The sequence below is a fragment of the Lagopus leucura genome, unplaced genomic scaffold (assembly GCF_019238085.1).
Source record: "Lagopus leucura isolate 7727_CA_CO unplaced genomic scaffold, USGS_WTPT01 Super-Scaffold_100001, whole genome shotgun sequence".
NCBI lineage: Eukaryota > Metazoa > Chordata > Aves > Galliformes > Phasianidae > Lagopus > Lagopus leucura.
Window position 1 is genome coordinate 6,739,985 of NW_024962262.1, and position 25,476 is coordinate 6,765,460.

Sequence of the window (25,476 nt, forward strand, 5' to 3'; positions counted from 1 at the left end):
ATGGCAGCAGAGTGGTGCCCTTGAGGTTCTTCTTAAATTTATAATCCTGTTTTTCTAATCCCTGTCAGGTAGTAGACATGGGATCAAAAGGTGGTAACGACTTTCCACTGAAGTATTTTTTGTAGTGAAAATTCTCTGAAGTCAGAATCCCTTCACAATAATACCACTCATCACATTCTTCTGCAATATTACATGATTTAACAAAGCCTTTCCAGTGCCTTGCTCAGAATTTTTTATACTTTTATGTGAAATCTTTTGTTGGGTCCACAGTGAAAATGCAGCAACTGATTAACCACCATCCTGCAGAATCCTAGAGAGACTCAGATTTAGCAGAACTAACCCCTGCTCTGCAGTAAATAAGACTTTTCAGAATCAGGACTTTGCTTTCTCTTTCATTTTTCTTTCCTGCAGTGGAGTCATCCCCATAGGAGGGATTATGGAGACAGCACTCTGGGTAGCAATAAACTTCTCTTACTTTACATATATATTAAATGTATTTAATTAAAGTGTGCTAAACAATATCCTATAAATTGGAAAGAACCAATTAAAAAAACTGTATAACTGTCTCACTTTACTTTAGATGTTACGCTGCATGCATTTACATCTGAGTTAGTTACCTTATGCTCACTTTAGGCTCTGGGAAGACTTTTAGGGCACGATACTTCTGACCAATTTTAGCCATGTACATTAAGGTAAGGTAAATTGGAACTTGAAATTTCTTGATTCTCTCCATGGAGAGTAAAAGAAGCTCAGAGCAAACAGTTCAGTCTTTTTTCACTCTTCTGTAACAACATACATTCATGTGTAAAAAACTTACAGTGAAAATCAAAATTCAGTTTATGCAGGGAACAAGAATTTCTTCTATTTCCTTCTTTCCTTTCTACCTCCCTTCCTGCCTTCCTCCCTTCATCTCTGCAAAATGCCTGGCGTTTCAAGCCCCAGATTCAGACCAGCAGCTTGCTTTCCATTGACGTTTGGGCAGCTGGTTAACATGATTGAACCAAAGTTTATGTAAGCTGTGCAGTTGGTGAGTTTTTGAGTATCTGAAGCATCATACTAATGCAGTTTATCTTCTCCTAAATGTGTTTTTTTTTTCCCCAATACCCCTTGTATGATATTCTCATTAGAGGTTGTGTTGGCATGAGTGCAGCTAAGGAAAATCTTTCTCTTTAGGAAAAAAAAATGCTGTACAACTCTATCACTACCTTGTACACCACACAAGGTCACTCACAATGACAGACTGTTTTCCTGTTGGATTTTGATGAGAAATATGAAAGACTTTTTGCTTTTATAGAGTTAAGCTGTTTAAGTATGCTTCTGCACAGGATCGTGTGTGCACCATCAATCTCCTAATTGTCTCCATTTGCTGCAATAGCCTGAAGTGCTACAGGATAGGTTTTGGATGGAGGTAATCTGCAAACTGCTCTGTAGGAGCACACCTCATGTACTCCAGCTGCTAATCAGCTTCTGGCCCATGGAGTTTTGTAGATAGTGAGGCCTCCAATTAATTGGCTCTATGTTCTGTTGCTATAGGAGATGTGGGCACTATCACTGGAAATTAACCAGCTACATATTATAATTTTATTAGGCACAGGGATACACTTAATCTCCTTTTCTATCTAACAAGCCCAGAGTCTATGTAAGACATCTGGCTGCTTGCATGAGCTTGTACTGCTGAAAAAAAAGCAGACAGGGTTTAAAAACAGTTCAGTCATTGGGTTTCTTGCTGTTCCTACCCTCCACTATTCAAGCCTGATGTCTGCTCTCTAGAAGAGGGGCTGTAACACTTTGCTAGTTTGCAGAAACCTACTGCTAGTTTGCAGAAACCTACGTAGCTCTGAGAATGCTTTGATGGATGTCTTCGTGGACATCTACTGAGAGGTTTTGCTATACCCATGTAGCTCTTAAGTCAGTGACTTAGAAGTGAGGTGTCTCTCTGGCTCTGCTTTGAACTGCCCCTCTTTAAGACAGGTGATACTTACATGGTACTGCCCAGTATATGGCGGTGAGAGTACAGAGACCAAACAGGGATTGCTGGAAGAGGAGTAGCTGATCAGTTTTTAAGACTGTATGTATTAAACCAACACACGACCTTTTCTTTATGACTTAGATTGCGCTGACAACATCCTTCTTCTCTTCTGCTGTTTTCTGCCTTCTTTTTCCTTTCTTTCTTTCTGTAAGGACTGAATGACAACTCTTTTCCTGTGATTTCTGCCTTGAATTGCTAAGGCTGGGATTGCAGTACATTGATGTTTTGACCCTTTCCCTACTCTATATTGCATCATATAAAAATATAGGATATATTTTTAAAAAAGAAAAAACTGTAGCTTGTGTTTTTATCTCACCTTTCCTAACATTTAGCTTCCTATCCATTTTGTTAAAACATTTATTCAGTATTGTGTCAGCCAAACTAGTTAGATTCCTTGTATACAAGCTGGTGAAACCTGGCTTAATTTCCACAGATGATCAACAAAATGAGCATTATGTTTATAAAGTAAGAGTTACACAATCTATTTTAAATGTTTCTTGTTTGTCACAGTTTTCTGTTCTGTAAGATTCCACCTAAGAGCTTAAATGATGCTTTTTATTATGTTTGCAGACTGGAAGAATTCGGCAGGAAAACTTACATTTGTACACTTTTGAGTTAATACTGTAGCAGAGCAATTTTATAAATGCCATTAAACATGCATTTAGAAACAGACATAAAGAGACTTATTCATATCTGAAAAGTGTATTTTCATGATTTCAGCAAGCGTTGGATGAGGTTCTAAATGCAATTCCCAAATCAGGGGAAAGATAAATTGGATCCAGTTTAATCTATGATTGCAGTACAGCTGGGAGCTTGTGGAAAAACCTGAGTAAATACACATAAATTATCCTTGCCTCTGAAGAAATTGAAAAAATAAAATTCCTTCTGCCCTTCCCTCTCTGCAATTGGATGTCCCATTTTGTTCTGTCTGTTACTGATGTCGTAGCTCTGTTGTTTGAGTCTTTAAAAATTCCATACCCAAGAGTTTCTCTTGCCCCACCTGAATCTTTTCCCTATCTTTCCTTGTGCTGAAATTTTTCTCTTCTCTTCTGGGATCTGATTTGAACAGCTGCACTTAATCTGCTGAATGGCTGCTGAGGAGTGCAATGATTCAATTAAATAACATTGTCTGTCCAAGGTTTGCCTCCCCCAGTGACTGGGGATGCTGACGAGGTGCACCTTTGCCGAGTAAGCAGATTTAATTCTTTCACTTTCCCAGGTCTTCCTGTAGCCAAACAACATGGACACACTAACATGAGGAAGAATTACAGCTAGTAATAGCCAGTGTATTAATTCAAGCTTTTCAGTCAGACTTACATAGTGTTGTAAAGATAGGCAGACAACTTAGACATCAAGCCTTGTCCTTGATTCTTTCTTCCAAGGGCATAGCTATTCCCCAGTTTGCTCATTTTTTCTTCTATTTCACACAAATCATGAAGTAAAAAAGACACAGGAAGGATTACAGGTACATGATGTAGAGCTAAGTTCAAAATTCGTGCAGCTGAAGGGGACCACACAAGAGGGATTCCCATCAAGAATGGCACTCAGCCTTCTCTGTTGCAGTTGTTATTTCAATTTGTTTGGTTTTGCAGTGTGCTATAATCATTGCTTTTTTGGCTGGTTTTTACAACCAACTGGACTTCAGATGCTACAGAGTGCTTCACTATCTGCAATAACCGTGCAAAATCTATTCCAAAAGTTACTGGATTGAAGTTAATGTGGTATACAGTTTTAGTGATTTTTGCAGCTTAAGCAAAGGTACTGGATAATTGAAATCACACCATTCAGCCAGCTCTGTTAAATGCACGCAAAACAGAACAAAACAGAACAATGAGATAATTTATAGTGATTGCTGTACATTGGGTATGCATACAGGCACGGCTGCATCTCACATAAACAGTTGCAGACTGATTAGAAAAACAAGGAAGAATTCTGTGTTCACATCTGGTCAAGTTATGATCCAAACAGTTGTCTGAAGATTGAAAATTGGTACCATCCCATATACAGAGCTTATCGTGGTGACCTGCTTTGAGCATTCATCTAGAAGACTGATTGGAACTTTCTGTCTTATTCTGTAGCCCATTGTTAGTGATGCAAAACTCTGATCTCAGAATGATTACATTTAATTGCCATGGTTATAGCAAAGTAAATCAGGTTATGATCTCATCAGTGATTGAGCTAGATTTGGACATGAACAACTGCGGTGTATGGTCTGCTACAGTTTGTAATATATTGGTTGCACATCCGTTGCCTGAGTTTATAATTCCTATACCACTGTCTAGGACCGAATGCCCCTCTGTTAGCCACTGAAGACTTCTGATTCCTTCTTTGCTATTACTGCCTAGTGGCTGTTGTTTCTCATAGAGGAATGAGCAATGAGAAAAGCTACCCACAAGTACATTCATCCAGAAATACCTTCTGATGCCATTTGGTGGCTAGAAACCCTGGTTGTCATTATACTTAGTGGCGATGTCTCCAGATACAGCAGTTAGTGTTTTGTTGCAAGATTAAGTACCTGCCAATTAATATTGGCAACCATGGAGCTGTTATCTTTGGGTGCTGAAGACAGAGGGGATCTATCTAGTAGAAGCATTTATTATAATACACATTCAATACTTCTGTATCCATTATTTAATGTCTTCTCCCAGAGAGAACTGTCTTCTGTTGTTTTCAGCCTGGAGAAAAGTAGGCTGCGGGGTGACCTCATTGCAGCCCTTCAATACCTAAAGGGAGCCTACAGAGGGGAGGGGAATCAACTCTTTGAAAGGGTTGATAACTGCAGGACAAGGGGAAATGGTTTGAAGTTGAGGGAGGGGAGATTTAGGTTGGACGTCAGGGGAAAATTCTTTACAGAGAGAGTGGTGAGGTGCTGGAACAGGCTGCCCAGAGAGATTGTGGATGCCCTGTCCCTGGAGGTGTTCAAGGCCAGATTGGATGGGGCCCTGGGCAGCCTGGTCTAGTATTAAATGGGGAGGTTGGTGGCCCTGCATGTGGCAGGGGGGTTGGGGATTCATGATGCTTGAGGTCCCTTCCAACCCTGGCCATCCTGTGATTCTGTTGTTCTAGCCCCCTCAAAGTGACTTTTCCAGTGAACTAATTGGATGTGATCCCCATGGTATGCTGCTGGGACCACCTATTGTTGCAGTTCATTGGTCATTCATCTGCTGAATCCACAGTACTGATATTCTTAAATAGGCTGAGTTTGCTAATTACACCTTTCACCCACTCTACATTTTCTTGATCTTCCCATTATGTTAGCACTAAGTCTCCCAAGAGCATTGCATGCTTCTTTTCATGCAGGATGAACTGAGTGCCTTTCCTTATGGAGGGGTGATGGCATGCACATAAAGTGGCCCTGTTTAAACAGCATTCCATTGTGGCTACTAGTACTGGCCTTCTTTGTATGCTGAAGAGGTCAAATTTTGTTCCAATCTCCACTCCCATCACTGCAAGGCTTAATGAGTTGGTTAAAGTCTTAGTGGATATAGTGGATATAAAATCATAGAGAAAAATAAACAAACAAGAACAGAACTGAGCTCATGCAGACTTGTAGAGAAAGGGGTTTCATATTTGCTCATTGTTGGTAAGGTAATTGGTGTACTCCTTAATATTTCACTCTTGCCTTGTGCCACTTATTCTATATTCATCAGTTTTCTTAAAACTGTTCTCCCAGGGTTACGGCTTGTGCTTGTTAACTCTTTCAGCTCTGCCTAAGTGTAATTTCTGTTGCTTTTATGATAGGCCACATCAAAGCCTTAGAAATGTTCAGTGTTCATGAGATTTTTCCTTGCTCCAGTAAGCTTCTCTCTGTAGTTTGAGATGTTTCTATGGCCTGTGTGGCTGATGGTCAGGATCCATAAATACTTTGGCATGGGTCCTTCTGAAATATAATTTCTTTTGGGACAATTGTTAGGTAAAAGCCTCTTTACCCATTCATCTCCAAGTGGCTAAAGAACATCTGGGGCTTTTAGGGCAGCAAATGATTGTAGCTCAGGAATGATTTCTGCCTGCCCTTCTGTCAGCCTGTCCCAGCTCTACAAAAATTGCTTTGCCAAATCAGAATAAGCTGATACTCATTCATAAAATTAACATTACTGGGGCTTCTTGCTGTCTTTCTCCTGGAAAATTCTTAGCATTAATTTGCACACAAAAATTTCCAGTACATCTCCAGGGGTAGTTCCATACTTCAGCAGGACCACTTTATTTTGAGTCCACTGCTGTGCCCAGGTTAAGATTTTAGGTTAACCATTCACACTAGAGCACAGCTCTTCCACCCAGGATGCTTTTAGTCCGGGGCTCTTTATTCTATCATTTATACCCAAAATTGTAGATTGTCTTTAACATCTTTCTCATCTGTGTTGCGATATAGGTAGTTAGATTAATCCCAGCAAGCAGGAATACCTCTTTATTACTTTCTTGTTTGTCCAGGACACATAATGATAATGGGCTTTAGTCCTCTGTATTTACTCGTTTACATCTCGTTCATGTACTTTTTCTTCCTAACACACAATTTGAATTATAGGGAATTAGCCTTTTTTCTTTGTTTATCTTTTGCCAACTTCTCTGAGACTTTTCAAAGCATTCTTTTCATTTACTTCTACAGCTTTTCCCTAGATCACATTGCTGTCTGGATACCCACTGAACCATCAGAAGTGCGGTCTCCCTGTTTAACTACTGGGATAACAAACATAGACCAGCAATGTGTAGAACAAACATTTCCAAGTTGAAGAGGCGAAGATGCACAGATGGGTGCATTTCTCCCCATTATCTATGGAAAATGTTTGTCTCTTATATATTCATTCAGATCTTTTCAGTCTACATGTAACCACAAAATAGTTTCCTTTTTTTCAACTGATGGATATGTTAGTGTGGTTGCCCCCCTCACCGTGTGACTTGCATCCCTTTATATATCTTACCTTCTGGCTCCTGCCATAGCACAGGGAGAATTGTGAGTTCTGGAGTTTTTGGAGCTATTTTCTGTAGTCTGAGGTCTAAGAGATTCCTGGAGAAGATGCTGTACTTCTTTCTCAACTATTTTGTTTCTTTTGCTATGCACTTTGTATAAAACTGGATGAGACCAGAGGTTTGATCAGGAATTGATGCCTTCTCCTCACCAGTGCTATTACAAGTTTTCTCTTTTCCAGTTGTCTTTTAGCATCTGTTTAATCTCAGTGCTGTGACGCAGCATTATTTTGTCATTATTAAACATTTTATATTTGTATTCCATAAATATCATAGGTCACTTTTATCTGAGTTTTATATGTCTAACTTTTGTGCTCACTGGTGTTTCTAGCATGCTTTGTCTTCAAGCAGTGTATGACTTAAAATCCTTTAATGTTCCTGTTTCTTTTTGAGTAATAATATATTCAGTTGCCACAACCTTTACCATTTTTCCTGGTAAAGATTCTTCCAAACTGCTGGTACTTTTTTTCATCCTTTTTCCAGTGCATATATTTCCAGTGATTATCAGCTCTTGCAAAATGGTATTATTATCTCAGTTTTCACTGTTGACAGCAACAGAGAATCACAGAATTGTTTGAGCTGGAAGGGACCCTTAAAGGTCCAACTCCTCTGCAGTGAACAGGGACACCTACATCTCCATCAGGTGCTTAGAGCCCCATCCAGCCTGATCTTGTATGTCTCCAGGGATGGGGCATCCACCTCTCTAGGCAGCCTGTGCCAGTGCCTTACCACACTGACTGTAAAAAACCTTCTTTATATCCAATCTTAATCTCTCTTCTTTTAGTTCAAAACCATTTCTCTTTATCTTGTCACAAAGCACCCTGCTGAAGAGCCTGTCCCCTTCTTTCTTACAGCCCCCCGTTAGATACTGAAGGGCCGCTCTCAGGTCTCCTGGAGCTTTCTCTTCTCCATGCTGAGCAGCCCAGCTCTCTCAGCCTGTCCTTGTAGGGGAGGTTTCCCATCCCTTGGATGCACAGTTTTATGCAGTTGCTTTTGTGGATTACAGATAAATTCTCCATGTCTTTTCCCTCACATCTTTTTCAGGTGGCATTTTTGGTGTGCTTGAACATGTCAACAGGACTGAAGGCCAGTCTCACTTCTGGAGTTTTTATATGTGTATGTAGCTTCAGTGCTTCCAAACCAGTTTTGATAGCAGTGATTATTTCTCGGTCTTCCACTAAATACTGCCTGAGTATTGTCCCAGATTCCAATCAAGAGTCAAGTCTTTTGTCAGGGACTAATTTAGGCTCCCTTCAATACAGCAAGATTGTCTTTCAGCTTTAAATCACTCAGACTACTCTGTACTTTTATCTTCTTTTTGTACTCTGCTTAAGAGTCTCTCGTATCTTTAATATGCACATGGGTCATAGCATTCCTTGAACTATTTTTGTGCAGTTCCGTAATTAATCTTTTCTGTCAGAGGTAACGGAAAATGATTAAACGCATCAAGTGTCTCAGAAGCATTTGTTGTCAGAAATAAAGCTATTTTTATCTTGTCTCCCATTGCTTCTTGAAGTCAGATGCTGCCTAATTCTTTTCCAGATGACCTTTATATTTTCAGAGTGTCTCATGAGACCCATAGCTGCTTTCCCAGCCTGCTTCTCTTCTGATGCTTTGGTTTACTCAGACAGAATGTGGGCTCCCATGTGGTGCCAACCCACCTGTGGGGTGAGCGGGTGGAAATGCACACTTCTTATCTCACTCTCATCTGGCAAATAAGAATGGCTTGGGTGAACCTGTGGCCTAGAATCTTCTGCCTTTGCCATTTGCCTGAATTGCTCAGATGCAGGTGATGACAAAAATGAGGTGAGATGAATTTTCCCCCAGATGTGTATGGTTGTGTTTGCTCAGCTTCTGATGGTGACAGTGAGATTTGCACGGCAGGTTTGCATCATCCTGCTAATGTTCCCCAGGGTTTCTTGGCCGTGCGAGGCAGGATGAGGTTCAGAGAGCTTTGTGCCTTTAGACAAATATTTAATGCCATTTTTGGTGCTTTTTCTTAGAGATGAGAGTCATACCAACCAGCGGCGTTGTTCTGGAGTTAATGCTCTGCTCCAGAAGTTAAGGTACCTGTTTTAATTTTCTTCTTCTACAAATGCCATAATATCTCTGTTTGCTCTTAAAATAGGAATCGTTTCGGTATGGCATAAATTCACTCATGTTTGTGAGGCACGAATGTGACCCGCACAGCCAAACAAAACCCACGATTCAATTGCACTAAGAAAGGAAGTGCGACAAAATAACGTAGTTCAGGTGTATTATAACTCTGAAAGCTAACATTGCAGTAAACTTCACATCGAATGTTTAAACACTTAAAAATATTCACTTAGCATCCTATGTATCATTTACAGGTCTAACTCTGGTCCTACATTGTTGAAATTGGTCAAAAATACCAGATTAGTTGAATCAATTATTTGTGACTAATGGACTTTATCAGGAAACTAGAAAAATAGATATTTCTGAAAAAAATATAGAGAAAAAAAGAAGTAATTACACGACTAGCATGTTATCTACAATGTGAAGTTTCTACACATTGGTGTTAGAATATAGGAAAATTCTCAAGTCGTTTCTGAATTTCTGTATCTGTTACTCAGTGTTAAGAATATCATTTTCTTGTGAAAAACAATGTTTGTCAAAACACTGTCTGGATAAAACCTACTTCACTTTTTCTTTTTTTGCATCTTTTGATTAAAATACGTGTTTTTGATGAAATGGGGAAAAAAAAGTAATTGCATCTTTTCTCTTCTTGGTACAAAGTATATTTGGGCTAATAATACACGAGAGTTTCCCATACCATTCCAATAATTATACTCATTTCAGAAGGGCTTTTGATATAGGACCAAGTAATGACATTTTGTTGGAGTTACATCAGTCTGCCTCCTAGTAATCAGAAATCCTTTGCACATCTTTTCCAATTAACTCTTCTCTTTGTATTACAAAATGAGTTTTAGTAACACTTCCCTATTCGACTTCATTAACATGCAAATAGAGAGTTAAAACAGGCAGTTCATCTGAGCACGGAGAGCAGGTAATTTGTGCAGTTTATTTGTGAAATGAATGGTATTATTATTGGTTGAGAAGACACGACTGGAAATTGAGGCAACTTGTTCTAGAGGAATGAGCACAAATTACTGAATCATGATGTTCCCAATTACAATTCTTGCTTTGCTGTTGTGAAGGTTATGCATCATGATGGACATAAGCACTGAGAACTTGTAGAATGTTACATGCCAGTGCCAGACCCAGGAAGTTCTTAATGATCTTGAGCAGGAATTTAGAGTAGTCAGGCAAACAAATGTCTGTATGTTACTAAACTGACTTTGCCTAATGATTCTTGGACTGTGTAGCTCAGCACTGCAGTAGAGTAGGATATGACAACAACATATTAATATGAAGACTGTTTGTCCATCTTGAATTATTTCTGCTACTAATGCAAGAATTTGGACTTCGTAGACTGGCCCATGCTATGGCATTGCAAAGGGCTTTTCAGCCTTGGAAATGTGTTTGGTACTTCATCTAGGCTGAACTTGATCATTATTGGGCTGATAAATACCAGAATTTCACAGGTTGATTATAGGTTGACCATTATTGAATAGGTATATTGTGTGGGAAAATTATGGGAAAAAAATATATTTGACCTGAAAACAGGGCTATGCCAGAGCTTGAAATATGAATTAAGTACAATGATGTGGATGGGCTTAGACAAGGAACAAGCTGTGTCTTGAGAGTTTTTTCCATTTTCGTGGTGATGGAAAACTTTTATTTTAGTGCTGTAAGAATTTTAAGGGTAAAATAAGTGTTTAAAAGCTTAGCTGAGATTATGTTCCTAAATAACGTACCATAGTGAGCACAGAATCCCCATAGTAACTGGCAGCTTTCCCAGTACCAGCTTAACTCAAGTCTAAGAATGTAGGGGAGTATCCTCAAAAAAAAGGTGTCAGTCAAGTGTTTGGTATCTAGCAATATGTGCTACTGTCTGAAAGCAAGTAATAATGATAAGACTACCCAAATTCAGCAACCTCAAAACTAGGACACAAGCTGTAGCAGTTAGTTCTGCTCAAAACACGGGTGACTGCAGAGCTCTTGTAACTAGCCTTTTTTGGTAAGATTTTCCAGTCAAGCCAAGTGATCTGTCAGCACCATACACCTGTTTGAGCTAACAAGGAACAAAGAGTCAGCAGCAGCTTGCAAGGAGTCAACATGCTATGTGTCATGAAAAGTACTGAAGTGTAGTTTGCCATGATCTTAATCCTGGTCAACTGTGGACTAAAACATGTTCTAGGGAAGTCAGTGAGATGAACAAGTAAAATTTTAGATAAATACAATCAATAGTAGACTGACTAATGCTTTTCTGTGCTGTCCCTCTTGACATCCTGGTTGCCAAATTGGGAACAAATGGATTTGATGGATGGACCACTTGCTGGATAAGGCTGGATGGTTACATTCATGGAGTTGCTATCAATGGCTCAATGTCTTGGTGGAGAACAGTGACAAGTGGCCTTCCTCAGGGGTCAGTGCTGGGACCAGTGCTATTTAACATCTTTGTAGGCAACATGGACAGTGTGATCAAGTGCATCCTCAGCAAGTTTGCAGATGACATCAAGCTGAGTGGTGCAGTTGACATGCTAGAGGGAAGAGAGGACATCCAGAGGGATCTGGACAAGTCTATAGCAGGGGAGTTGGAACTAAATGATCTTAAAGGTCCTTTCCAACCTGAACAATTCTATGATTCTATGATTTGAGCCACCCTAGAATATTTTGTCTAGCCTCCAGTTACTGCTTCAGAGGAACATGATGACCATTTGGGTTCTGAATCGTATCTGCCAGCCTTGTTTTGGTCTCAGAAGGTCCTGTGCACCTACTCTGAATTTTATTCCTAATCCCTAAAGTTCTGGGACTTAGGCAGTAGTCCTGCTGTGTGCCATGATATGGCCTTTGTACTGTACCACTGAACCACTCTCTAGACTTCATTAAGTAGATTGACTTGAGTGGGATCTTGTTAACTCAGTATAGGCAGTGCCATATGAGTTTTCCCAGGCTGTTTAGGGCTTTTACATGGAACAGCCATCATTCTGGAGTGGAAAATAGATGTCAATATTCAGGTAGCTGAGTGGAGCCGGAGTCTACAGAGGTAGCCTGGGCATCTAGCTTACATGTGGATGTCAGAATCTGAAGTGCCTTCAGTTCAAACCACGTCACACCTAGCAGTGGGACTGTATTTGCATGAAGATAGTTATGCATGTGCAAATTATCATTCAACACACTCTATAATATGCTAGGCATGTCTGTAGGGCTGGCAGTTTTAGCTTAGAATTTGTATAGGATTCAGAGCTTTCTGAAATTCCAACTAGAGGCTGGAATACTCTGAAGCATCTAAAGCTGTGCTAGACATCTGATTTTAGGAAAAGTAATCCTATCCCAGATATTCAGATACTCTGTTCTGTCATGGCTCCTTCCAGCTTTATTTCTGTGCATGTTTGAACTACTCCATGAAACTATGTCTACCAAGCCTGGGAACTGTAATGCCCTATTTTCTATGTTTAGCTGGTTTATTATGGGTAGTATACAGTTATGTGTAGTATAATTCCACTTCATGCACACTTCAGGAGGCAGACATTTAAATGGACTTCCTCTCACCTGCTTTCAGCTGTCTGTAGATCATAAGTCTTGTCTATGCTAAATGATAGGTTTTGTCTGTCAGCAATGGAAAGAGATGCACTCGCAAAGAATGACTCATCCTGCTTATTTTTAACACCAGCCTCCTCATTTTCTGCAGAGACAGACTAGATGACCATCTTAGAAGGTAAAATTGAATGAGATCATCCCACATTTTTGCACTTCATATTTTTTTTTTATTTTTATAAGATAGTGAACAGTACCTCTTTATGGAAAAGGCTGACCTGTGGGATACCTTCTTTCCTTGCTTTGTTGTACTATCAATAATGTATCTCCAGACATCCTGTGACCGTGCAAGTGGTGACATATTTGTTCCCAATAATATGTTAAAAATCATGTTTACGATGTTGGTTGGTCATGGTGCCTAATGTCTTCTGTTGTCAGCACAGTGGTGCTTCAGTGTAAAGTAAAGTAAGTGCCAGTCAGCTTCGTTCTTGTCATGAGACTTTGAAGTGGTTGCTATATTCAGTTTCTCATTAGCATCAGAATCAATTGTAACATAGACAAGTGGCAGGACTGCATTGTGTTAATTGTTGGTATACTGTACCTGAGAATATGTATGTCAAAGTTTGCACTTGACAGCTTCATTCAGATGCACACACATAGGTGCATCCTACAGCCATTTTGAGTTTTCAAAGTTCTTTGGGTTTTGGCGAACATTCTGAAAGGGCATGGCACTAGTTTCCTCTGCTGGCAGTGTCAGCCACACAGATGTTCTACGTACCCCATAATGACTCAAAACCAGTAAGTTTCTGTATGGGGGCAACTGAACTGAGCCCTAATTATTGATCTTACTTTTAGTTGTCCTTCACTTCCAATCAAAATTCTGCAAGAACAGTATAATGATAGAAGTCATTGTTTTTCGTTGGTAATTAACAGTATCTATGTAAAAATTATTAATAATCTTAATCGTTTAATGCTTTTAATAAGGTTTACAACTGGAAACCATTGCAGTTGAAAGTTTGAATTGTAAGAGTGTATGAAAAGGAATCTGAAAACAAAAGTTACGATATTAATGATAAAATTTGCTAACATACCACCTGCATGAATTGGAAGACTGATTTTCTATATGGCTTTTATTCCAGGGAGGGCTGAAAAAATGTCTGTGACATTTTGATTAATATTCTGTCATATATTCAGCACACCTGTATAGCAAGGATGAAAATTCATGTCATCACAACATTATATGAACAAATACTGACTGATAAGTCTCAGAACGCAAGCGTAAACTGGGGATAGTTATCAGGCAGACTTTGTTGTAATGAAAAGCTCTTGTGTCTTTTGCCTTTAAGCAATTACCTAGAAAGAAGCATTACAATTTCTACTAATGTGAAGATGACAAAAAGATACGATGTTGATTCATAGATCCATCAAAATTTGATAAGCTAGGTGCAGAGAAAAATATATTTCAGATGGTGAAGTGCTCTTGAGATATCACGGTATTTTAGATGAGTATTTGCTCATAGTATAAGGCTGTGGCCACATAAGCAGAAACAGTATATTAAATTACCTCTGGTTTCACTGCTGGTGAGACTATCACCACCGTACTATGTCTAATCCTGCTTCTGCAGTTTGAGATGGATGATGAAAAACTGGAAGAGATTCAGAGAACAGTGAGAGTGGCTTGAAACTATGCCTGAAGATAATGAAAGGCTCCAGGAACTTAATCTATTTAGCTTTCAAAGGGAACACTGAGAATCTGTTTCAACTAACTCTGTAAGATCACGAGGAAGAAATTTGGTAGGAAACAGTCCATAGTAGCAGATAAAGTTATACCAAGAGTCAAATGGTTGAAATTTGATGCTTGAGATAAATAGCAAATTTTAATGAATAAGTTAAATTGAATTATTGGAATAATTCTTCAGCTGCAGAGATTTTTATTTTTTTATTTTTTTTTCCACAGACATTTCTAAACCAGGTTGGTAGTTTTTCCTATACTGTGTGTTCAAGTAGAAACAAGTGTATGGGTTTTCTTTGTCTTGAATTGTTTGAGAGATCTCAGTAGATTGTACAAATACACCCAACTTCTTCATACATCTGTGAATCTGCAACTGAAGTGATATTTATGTAAAGAAAACATCTTTTGAAACATGTTTAGTTAAATTCACTCTTGTTTTTGGAAATATGTCCAAACTCAATAATAAAAGCTAACAAAGACGTCTAGCTGAATACTGAATGATGTGTTCAGTGTCTGGAGTTGTATCTATCTCATAGGATGCTGCAACGTAGTTTTCCCAGAACAACTAGAAATTTGTCTTTTGTTATTATAATTAATGAGAAGTTAAATTAGGAGTTGTAAACTGCTGATGAATCAATAAGATCAAGCCCTCAAATGCAACGTTTATGTGGTCGCTACATTGTATTTGGGACAAATCACAATACTTAAAATGGAACTTCAGGCGCGTTAATGACAGCCTTTCTTTTCCACAGGCACACGCTAAAGTCTGGCATCTGTACAATGATCATTTTCGTCCAACTCAAAAAGGAAAAGTGTCCATTGCCCTTAGCTCTCACTGGATAAAACCTCAACATATGACTGAAAAAAATATAAAAGAATGTCAAAAATCCCTTGATTTTGTGCTTGGCTGGTTTGCAAAGCCCATATTTATTAATGGCGACTATCCAGAGAGCATGAGGAGTAACCTCTCATCTCTGCTGCCTGAATTCAGTGAAGAAGACAAGAAGTACATCAAGGGAACAGCTGACTTTTTTGCTCTTTCTTTTGGAGCTACCTTGAGTTTCCAGCTCTTGGACTCTCACATGAAATTCCAGCAGTTGGAATCAATAAGCCTGAGGCAGCTCCTTTACTGGATAAGCACTGAATACAACAACCCCCCAGTATTCATTGTGGAAAACAGCTGGTTTGTTTCTGGTAGCACCAAGAGAGATGATGCCAAATACATTTACTATCTCAAGAAGTTCATTATGGAAACCTTGAAAGGTAGGACTGAGGTTGTATTTATACGTGCTTGTCAAAATAATTATGCAAAATAACAGCCTAAAGAGGTTTAAAAAAAAAAAAAAGGCTGAAATCTAATTTAGTCTTTAACATTCATGTTGGCATTTGTGAAATGAGACTCCAGATCTCTTTTCTGGGTTTGTTCTTTTCATCTCTGGAAGACTCATCATATCTGCGTATAGCATTTAGTGTGCTTGATGCTGCTGTCTTTGAAGTCAGTAGGAAAATTTCAGCTGTCTTTGGTGGGAGGAAGTGCCAACTGTGTGAACTGTACTCTCAGTGGACTTAGGGAAATTTTTTATGTTATTTATTAATAATCACCTTCCATATCTTCAGTGCCTATTCAAAATTTGAGAATACATACGTGGAAAGGAAAATGCTTTCCAATAAGAGTTCCTGTGCAAAAAAAGGTATAGGTAAAAAAAATACTTTTCATTCTGCATCTCAGTTTTGCTCTTGTGCAAATGTTATATTAATGCAGTTCTCAATATCAATCACAATAATTTGAATTTACATCAGTTTAAGGAGAACTGAGTGTTATGTAACCTACATTATTTGTTAGCCTATCTTTTTTTTCACAGTAGGAAAAATACACTACCTTGTTACTATCTGTTTTCCCATTTCCTTGTGCCAAAACAAATTCTTTCAGTCCTCATCAATGAGTTGCTGCAGTTCCAATTTCCACTTTCATAGTCTTTAATTTGTTAATTTACAAATGAGTAATTGACTTTCAGGACTACAGTTTACTTTTCTGGTTTTAAAAACAGTATTCTTGTAGGTATTTCTTTAGACAAGAGAGCTGTTGTGTTATGTTGCCATTTTCATACATGTGACAGGCAGGAACAACTTTAGTTGTACTCTCAGCGTCAGAGATGTAATGTGCTATTTCAGAAACCTATTTCATAGAAATAAATTAAAAGATGAATAAATACATGAGTCAGTGCATCTGAAATGGCAGTAATAAAAGTGCAACAGTAACTGTTGTGTGAACAGTATTACTCGTTTGTATGAAGTCACATGAAGTACTGAACTGAAAAGGCTCGAGGGTGGTGACGCACTGAAACAGGTTGCCCAAGGAGGCTGTGGATGCCCCATCCCTGGAGGCATTCAAGGCCAGGCTGGATGTGGCTCTGGGCAGCCTGGTCTAGATCCTTTTCTACCCAGGCCGTTCCATGATTCTATGATTCTTAGGATAATATGGCTGATACCCATATTTCTGCTCCACTTATAAAGTCCTGGATATACATACATTATTCTGCCTTTTAATAATAGCTGGCTGGAAACAATCTCAATTTACAGTTTCTTTCCTGTTATTGTAAATAGTAATAGCAGCAACAACGACAGTGATAGTGTTGTCTTTATATTAACTTGTGAATTCCAACATATGTCTGAACTTTAAACAGGAGGAAAAAAAAAAAGGAAAAAAAAAAGCAAAGACAGAGGACTGGATTTGCAGAAGGGACTTTGATATCATTACAATGAAAATTATTGCACTTAACTCTTTTGTGCATTAGAATCTGAATTATTCAATGTGAATATCAAAGTTCCCTGTGCAGCACCTACAGAATTAAGAAAGATTTACAGAAGACGTCATGGTGGGAGTGAGCAGTCTTAAGTTATACAACACGAAAGACCAAAGACAAAGGCATATACTGTCTCTGTCAGAGACTTAGGACATGTCTGTCCTGTGTAATAAAGCACTATCACAAACAGACTCATGAACTAGTCCCCACCAGATTTCACTCCAGCAGTGACATGGCAGTAAAGTGTTTACAGCACTGAAAAGGAAGGATATTTAATTTAGATCCAAGGCCACATAGATCTGATTTTGCTCCTTCCAGTATCTCTGCCTGATACATTGTGTGCATGTACCAGTACCATCACAACTTTGCACTTCTTTGTCTATATTGCCAAGTACAGCCTCATAGGAACAAACCCAGTGGTGCTGAGGGCCAAGTAGCCACACTGTGTGCATTCCTGGAACCTATCTCTGCTTTAATTTCACCCCAGAGGAACTCAGGACAAGAGTCCTCAGACCTTTCTGTGATGTGAATCAAGGTGGGGTAAGTTGAGGCAGCTAGGAGGTCTGCTTAAAAAGCAAGCTTCTGATTTCAGCTGAAGTGGGCATCCATTCAGACACTGTGTGCAGCAGAGAAGCCTCATGGGTTTGTGTTTTGCTTTTTTTGCTTTTAGAAAGAGCTTTTTTATCTGGGATTCACATCCTCAAATTTTGCTGTTTACTCTTTTTTATTTTTTTAATTTTATTTGAATATTTTTTTTTCCAAATAACAGTGAGGATAGAATAGAGTGAATAGATCTATAATATAAAGTATATAAATACTAATTAAAGTTGCTAATCAGTAGGTGTCTTCATGGTATCTTCATGGGTGGCTATCTTACTCCAGGATCACACTCTGCTGTCTTTCTGATACAACAAATAAATTGATTGTTTCTTGTGAAGCTGAGCATGCAGAACAGAAGGGTGTGATGGTTCTTCTGTGCTCTGTTGACTAGCCGAGACAATAGGTCACCTGGGGAGTTAGGAGATCTAAATTCAGGGAGTAGCAAGAAGAATAAGAATGGCCAGGCCTCTGTCAGGTCAGGACTGTGCTATTCTCAGGTATATCGGAAGGCAAAACATAAATCCCTGGGCAAATTCCACGTGGAAATGGACTGTGGGTTTCAGCCACCCCTCCGGGGTAGGACAGCCGCTGAGCACAGGGCTTTAAGGATCTTTACGTGGTATTGACTGACGTGGCTTCTTAGGCTGTTTCTAGATTACTGAGCTGAACTGCACAGGAGTTGAAGTGCTGGTAGGACGCAGCCAGTGTTGTTTAATCATTAATCCAGTGCTGGCCCAGCTCTGTGCAGCAGCACACGTCTGGGCGTGCCGTGGGACTGCTCGGCTCAGGCATTATTTCCCGCAGGACGTATGGACAAGGGCACTCAGTTTCAGACACCCAGAGAGCTTAGCTTTCAGTGGGTCTAGTTTTCACACTGACAGGCACTAAAAAGAGGGCAAGGAGACAAAGCAAAAATAAAAAGGGAAAAAGACATTCATTTTTGTTGTATTATTTTTCAGTAATATGCAATTCTCAGGGGAAACTGTGTTTGAGACTTCTAAACTTGCAAAGTCTTTTCAAGTCACTTCTTTCACAGGCTGCACTTTAAAGCTATTACATTTTGAAAGAAGGATTTGAGGAGAACTTTTAGGTGTTCAGGAAGCGCAGGAGTGCTGTGTGATGACTTACAGAAGGGGTGATGTGCTGTTCAAAGAGAAATTCTGTCTAACAAAGTGGACCTGTGCCGGCTTTTACGCTGCTGGTACAGCAGATGTCATCGTGTGTATGAGCACAGGTTAGAAAAATACCAGCATATGCCAAACATAAAAGAATGATGCCTTTAGGAGGAGACGTGTTCCACTTCCTTAGACATTTTCTCATGGCCTGCGATAGAGACTGAGCCAAATTTATAGTTTATATAACCATAGCTAATTCAATTGATTCGAACAGGGTTACAATCAAGAATCCACATGGTCCTTCATAACTTACTTTAATGAGGTACATTAACAAAACCAGGAAATGAGGATCTTGATACTCTGGTTCCCTGAAGTATGCTCTGAGTGTTGTTAAGTTGGAAAATATTATGTGCAGTCAGTGCTCAGTTTGGGTTTACAGAAGATGTTGAGTAATAAAGACAAACTCCTCTGACTTCTGCGCCAAACTCAAGTTCAAAAGAACATTTAACAATGCACTTAAATGCATTGCTGAATTAGGTGGGTCTAATTAAGTAATTAAAATAAGCACTCTCCCGTGTGCTTTCCTGAAGCTGAGCCTTGCCCAGGAACATTTTGCTGAATCTTAGTGTTTAATTCAACTAAATGTGAGTATCGCTTGAAATCTCAAAGCTATAACAGTGGCAATTCTAAAAGTTGACAGTAGACTCTTATTTTAACCTAGAAAGTGTGTGGAGATTCACAAAAGCCAAACAGATGACCTAGAATTTATATTTTTAGAAATCTTTGAATATTTAAGCTGGAAAACTCTATGCCATAAAAGATATAAAGGGATAAAATTAACAAAGTCTGTCTTCGCCCAGAAGTGTTGTCCAGGTTTTCTTCATCTATATTAGTAGTAGAGAGGAATGAGAAAAATGAGTCTGTCTGGGTTTGGGGACCAGGCAGTGCAACACTGGTGACACTTTGGCTCCAAGTGAACTGCAGCACATGCTTAGCAGAGCTGGCTCAGAGGCTGCACGCTGTTCAGGCACAGCATGCCCTGCTCCAAGGCCAAGCATTGGCACACTTAGTCAGCAGAACTGCTTGAACCGCTGCTGCACTACTTCATTTTTTAAAATCTGGCTTCTTTAAAGTCGAGCCAGGTAGTTCTGCTGCCTTACACAGTGTGCCCATGCCCTGTGAGAATGTCCCAGAGCATCCTGAGTGCAGCAGAAGTATCGTTCTTAAAAGGGCTTTGAAGCAGGCCCTGAGATACTTACCTGACCTATTGCATTTTTCTTACACATAAAAACGGCATACTTTGCTGATACAGCATAATCTACTCAGAAAAAAAAGAGCACTGCAATGAGTTTGGGTTTTGTTCTTTCCTCAGCCATCCGGTACGATGGAGTTAATGTGTTTGGATACACAGTCTGGTCCCTCCTGGATGGCTTTGAATGGCACAGGGGATACAGCATTCGGCGCGGATTGTTTTATGTTGACTTCCAAAGCCACGACAAAAAGCTGATACCAAAATCTTCTGTCTTGTTCTATCAAAAGCTGATAGAAAAAAATGGCTTCCCTCCTTTGCCTGAAAACCAGCCCATAGCAGGGGTCTTTCCCTGTGGCTTTGCCTGGGGGATTGTTGACAACTACATTCAGGTAAGTCTGATGGTGCAGCCAGTTGGTTCTCCAGCCAAACCACTGGACAAGATCATGTTGGTGAACTTACTGAATGAGGTCTTTGCTGGCATATATTACCACAGCACTGTGAGGAAATGGTTATAAGACTTTTATGGCAAATGCTGTGCCTTTTACCCTTCACTAATCTTTGTGTGACCAGGGAGATCTAGTCTGGCTTGCAGTCTAGAAAAGAATTGCCTAGAAAAACATGCAGAAAAGAAAGGGTCTGAGGCTTCTCTTACCTGGATGTGTTATGTGTTACTGAAATCAGTTCTAATTCTGTTCAATGGAAGTTGCTTAGATGTGCTAAAGCATATTTCTTAAGGTCCTAATTTATGAGACTGAGGGTGTTACTGCTTTTTCAAGTCATTGACAATGTATTTGCCTGCTGTGGTTATGCATGTTTAAGAAAATTTCCTGAAAACTCCCAGTGTTTAAAATGGTGTGTTTCTGCATCTCATGTGTATACATCTTCGCACTTCTGTTAGAAGACTTATGTGTAAAAAAAAAAGGTGAATTATTTGGATTTAGATAAAATTTCTGTATTCCTTCCTTGCCCATTAGAATAGGACTGTGTCTGACTGAAGCTTCAGTGCCCCTGGATAACACATAGAGTGAACGAGGATCCAGTTCATAGCTCTCACTGTTTTTATTTCTGCTAAATATGATATTTCAAGAGAACCTTTCAAATGTTAAGACTTCATAATGTGTAAAAACTGTAGCTTAGTTACAGTCTCTAACTGTTTGGCTCTGTAATTCTCAGATGCTGCTCTGGCTTACAGGGCTCCTCCCACCACAGTGAGGATGTGCAGTTAAACTCAGCTCCGAAACTGGATCCAAGAACAGAATTTTTGATTTAGATTTTCCACAAAGACAGAATATTTCTTCAGGCTGGTGTATAGGGGGCTTGTTTGTTTTTTATTACTCCAAACTAAGATCAAACTTTGTTCTCTTGAAAAATACGGCACCCTCTTTATCTGATACATTGATTTCCAAGAAAATTCAACTGTCATTATCCTCCCAGCTCATAGATAGATTAGGGACCTGGAAATGAAATTGCTGCCTTTGGGATCGATAACTGCTGTGAAGTTACGGAGTCACTCAGCTTAAGACAGGTAAAAATCCCCCCTATCCCCTAAACCTTCAAAGCTGAATATTTTCATTTCAAAATGCTGTCCAAACAGTTTGTGCTGTAAGGCTTAGGTAGCGTGATTTGTAGATGCATCACATTGGAAAAAACTCTTTTGACAGCATTCCCAGAGTATTAGTGGAAATGCATGCTTTAGTAATCTACAAGGGACAATTCTCCAGAAAAGCAATTTCCCGCAGACACGCTGTTTTTTATTACTTTCTTCTATAAGCACTGCACTGACCTCTCCGGAGAAAATAGCAGCTGATTTTCAGCAGCTCTTTATGCGGTCTGCAGAGCCTCAGCTATGAGTTGAACACTGGTTGTAGGCTGACACCTGCTTTTCAAACAGAGGGCAGGACAAGGAAATCTTAACTCAGGGGAATCTTGTGCCCGAAGGAGAAAGAGGGACAAATAAACGGATATACAGGAACAGCACCTTTAAGTTTGGATCTTTCTTTTATGCTAGAATATAAAAAAGGGTTTTACTTCGTGCAGTAATTTACGGAATTCATTTTCCCCTTCTCCAGTCCTTATTATGTTTGTGATGCTCACTTAAATGAGAAATTATAATTCTGCAGGACTTGGAGGAGCTCATGTCTTACTGTGTTTGGCACGTCATAACAGGCACATCTGACATCTGAAGCCTTAAGACTTACGGGAAAACTGTTTATTGTGGGGTGACATATAGTGGATAATGATAGGACAAGGGGGGAATGGTTTTAAACTGAGATGGGAGGCTTAGGTTAGGTATCAGGAGGAAGATTTTCACACAGAGGGTGGTGATGCACTGGAACAGGTTGCCCAAGGAGGTTGTGGATGCCCCATCCCTGGAGGCATTCAAGGCCAGGCTGGATGTGGCTCTGGGCAGCCTGGTCTGGTGGTTGGTGACCCTGCACATAGCAGGGGGTTGAAACTAGATGGTCATCGTGGTCCTTTTCAACCCAGGCCATTCGATGATTCTGTGATTCCGTGATACTCAGAAGTCTAAAAAAAAAAATCCATCATAAATTGACACCTCGCTGAAATAACTTGGAATTGAGTTCTGCGTAATTAAATTAAAAGGGACTTCTTTAGCAAGAGAGAAAAATTTGCTTGTCAACTGAATTTGTGCTAAAAATCAAGTGCAGAAAATTATGCATCTTGCATTATAGTCATGAAAAAAATGGACACAGAAATGATGTTGCATTCATTATTTCTTTTACTGTGTTCAAGGAGTGGTCTTGAAAGAGATGCCAGTGGGTAATTTACAACAGCCAGAACCTGCAGTGTAGCTTAAACATATTTAAAAGGCCTACAGTCTTTGCTACAAATCTGCTTCTCTGGAGATCTGCTGCTGTTTTAATGCTTTAGCCCTGAGCATTCCCTCATTTCTGTGAGTAACGCAGCAATCTGGAGATGGTATAAGCACAGTAACTATAAGCTTGTATGGCAAATAGTTGAAAAAGATATGCAAATTTGGTACTGTTCTGACATCACATGTTAGCAGAAGATTAATTCTTTCATATGAGCCAGAGATGCTAATATATCAGAGATCTGTGAAGTGCTAAATGTACTGTTTGTCTTGCATAGTTCTGTCAGTGAGTTGTGCTTGATGGAAATGATGTTCCCACATATCTAGAACAAACACCTTGAATCTGCTGTGTTTCTGATTCTACCTAGGTAGACACAACTCCTGCCCAGTTTCTTGATCCTAATGTTTATGTGTGGGATGTTCACCAGACGAAGAAATTAATTAAAGTGGATGGAGTTTTCACTTCCAAACGCAAGCATCACTGTGTTGATTTCGCTGCCATCAGATTCCAGATCTCTCTTCTGCAGGAAATGCATGTCACTCACTTCCATTTTTCACTGAAGTGGTCTTCAGTCCTTCCTTTAGGCAATCTTTCTCTAATCAACCACACACTTGTACAGTATTATCAGTGTTTTTCTAGTGAACTTCTCAGAGTTAATATAACTCCTGTTGTTGCTTTATGGCAACCTATGGCTGAGAATCAAGAGCTTCCAACTTCTCTTGCCAAAAATGGAGCTTGGGAAAACTCAGAAACTGTTCAGGCTTTTGTTGAGTATGCAAAATTCTGTTTTGCAAGTCTTGGGGACCATGTAAAATTTTGGATCACAATGAATGAACCATCTGTGAAAAACCTGACATACACTGCAGGACACAATCTGTTGAAAGCCCATGCGAAAGCATGGCGTCTTTATGACAAAGAATTCAGAAGATCTCAGAAGGGTAAAATATCTATAGCTCTGCAAGCTGACTGGGTAGAACCAGCTTGTCCCTTTTCCAGGAATGACCAAGAAGTTGCTGACAGAATTTTAGAGTTTGACATTGGCTGGCTTGCAGAGCCCATCTTTGGCAGTGGTGACTACCCACACGTGATGAGGGCCTGGCTTCACCAGAGAAACAGCGTTGACCTGTATAATTTCCACTTGCCTTCTTTCTCAGAAGATGAAAAGAAATTAATTCAGGGCTCATTTGATTTCTTTGCCTTAAGCCACTACACAACTACCCTTGTGGGCTGGGAGAAAGAAGATGCACTGAAATATGACCACTACCTTGAAGTTCAGATGATCAATGACATCACATGGCTGCACTCCCCCAGCAGAGCTGCAGTAGTGCCTTGGGGACTGCGTAAAGTGCTCAGATGGGTTAAATCAAAGTATGGCAATGTCCCAGTTTATGTTATGGCTAATGGAATTGATGATGACCAGAATATGGTGCATGATAGGCTCAGAGTGTATTACATTCAGAATTACATCAATGAAGCTTTAAAAGGTAAGGAATCATAGGTTGTTCATATGTCACAAATACCACTTTCAGCGAGTATACTTTGTGAAAGAGGATGTTTTAATTAAAAAAAATAATAATAATTAAGCTTTGCTTAGAATACTGCGTAAATTATTACAGCTTAGTTTTTCCTCTTATTTACAACTGACTGGTGTTACTAAGCATAAAGACTTCTGGCCTTGCCTGTATTCTGCATAACCATGCAGAAGAACTTTTTGGTGGGTACAAGAGCTTTAACTAGACGTTATGTGAGTAGCTCCATGTGTGTGTAGTCCTATTTTCTTCCTGTTGCAATTCAACCATTCTATTTCTTCGTTGCTTCTCTCTTCACTGATGTGCTTCAGAGCTGGATGTGAGTTCTGTTCCTCAGCTGTCTCTGTATCTAATCCAGCAGTTATCTTGGCTCTTCATAATATTTCAGCTCTCTACCTCATATGCTGCTTCCTGAACTGTATCCTGCTATTCAGAATTCAAGCCAGTTGTTCTCTCTGTCTCAGAGATTCATAAATTATAAGGTAAAATGGAGGCATTTTGAGTCATCCTGTCATACAACTAAGAGATTTTTTAGAAAAACTCAAGACTTGGATGAGTTAATTTTTAATGGAGAATTTCCTACACTTCAATATAAGCTGTTTCAGTGTCAAGTCACCCACTGTTTTCATATATATAACTATTAAAAAACTTATTTCTAGTCTTAATTTCTTTGTCTTCAGCTTTCAACAGTTTTGTAATGCATTTCCATGTATTGGCTGTCACAAGCAGAAAATAAGCCAGATCAAACTGTAGATGTCCCTGTTCACTGTCCAACTGGGAGTTGGACTCTGAAGGTCCCTTTCAGCTCTAACAATTCTATGGTTCTGCAAGCTACCTCTCATTTAACTCTCTGACAAATACTTCCAACAAAGCTCTTTGTGTCCCTTAGATAAAACATGATTTAGAATCTTTCAATTATTAAACTTATTTCTGTTTGCCAGCATTCTTCTTGAGATATGTAAATTCCCGGTCTGGACACACTGTTCCTACTGCAGAC

The 25,476-nt window shown here is 39.4% G+C and overlaps 1 protein-coding gene across 1 annotated transcript in view; it reads left to right on the forward strand.

The window, feature by feature from the left end:
- Positions 1 to 25,476, forward strand: part of KL (klotho) — a 48,007-nt gene that overhangs the window by 16,822 nt on the left and 5,709 nt on the right. Inside the window, exons 2-4 of the mRNA XM_042868522.1 lie at positions 15,098 to 15,608; positions 20,237 to 20,505; positions 23,318 to 24,434. Coding sequence (XP_042724456.1) covers positions 15,098 to 15,608; positions 20,237 to 20,505; positions 23,318 to 24,434 — 1,897 coding nt within the window. The remainder of the gene's footprint in view (positions 1 to 15,097; positions 15,609 to 20,236; positions 20,506 to 23,317; positions 24,435 to 25,476) is intronic.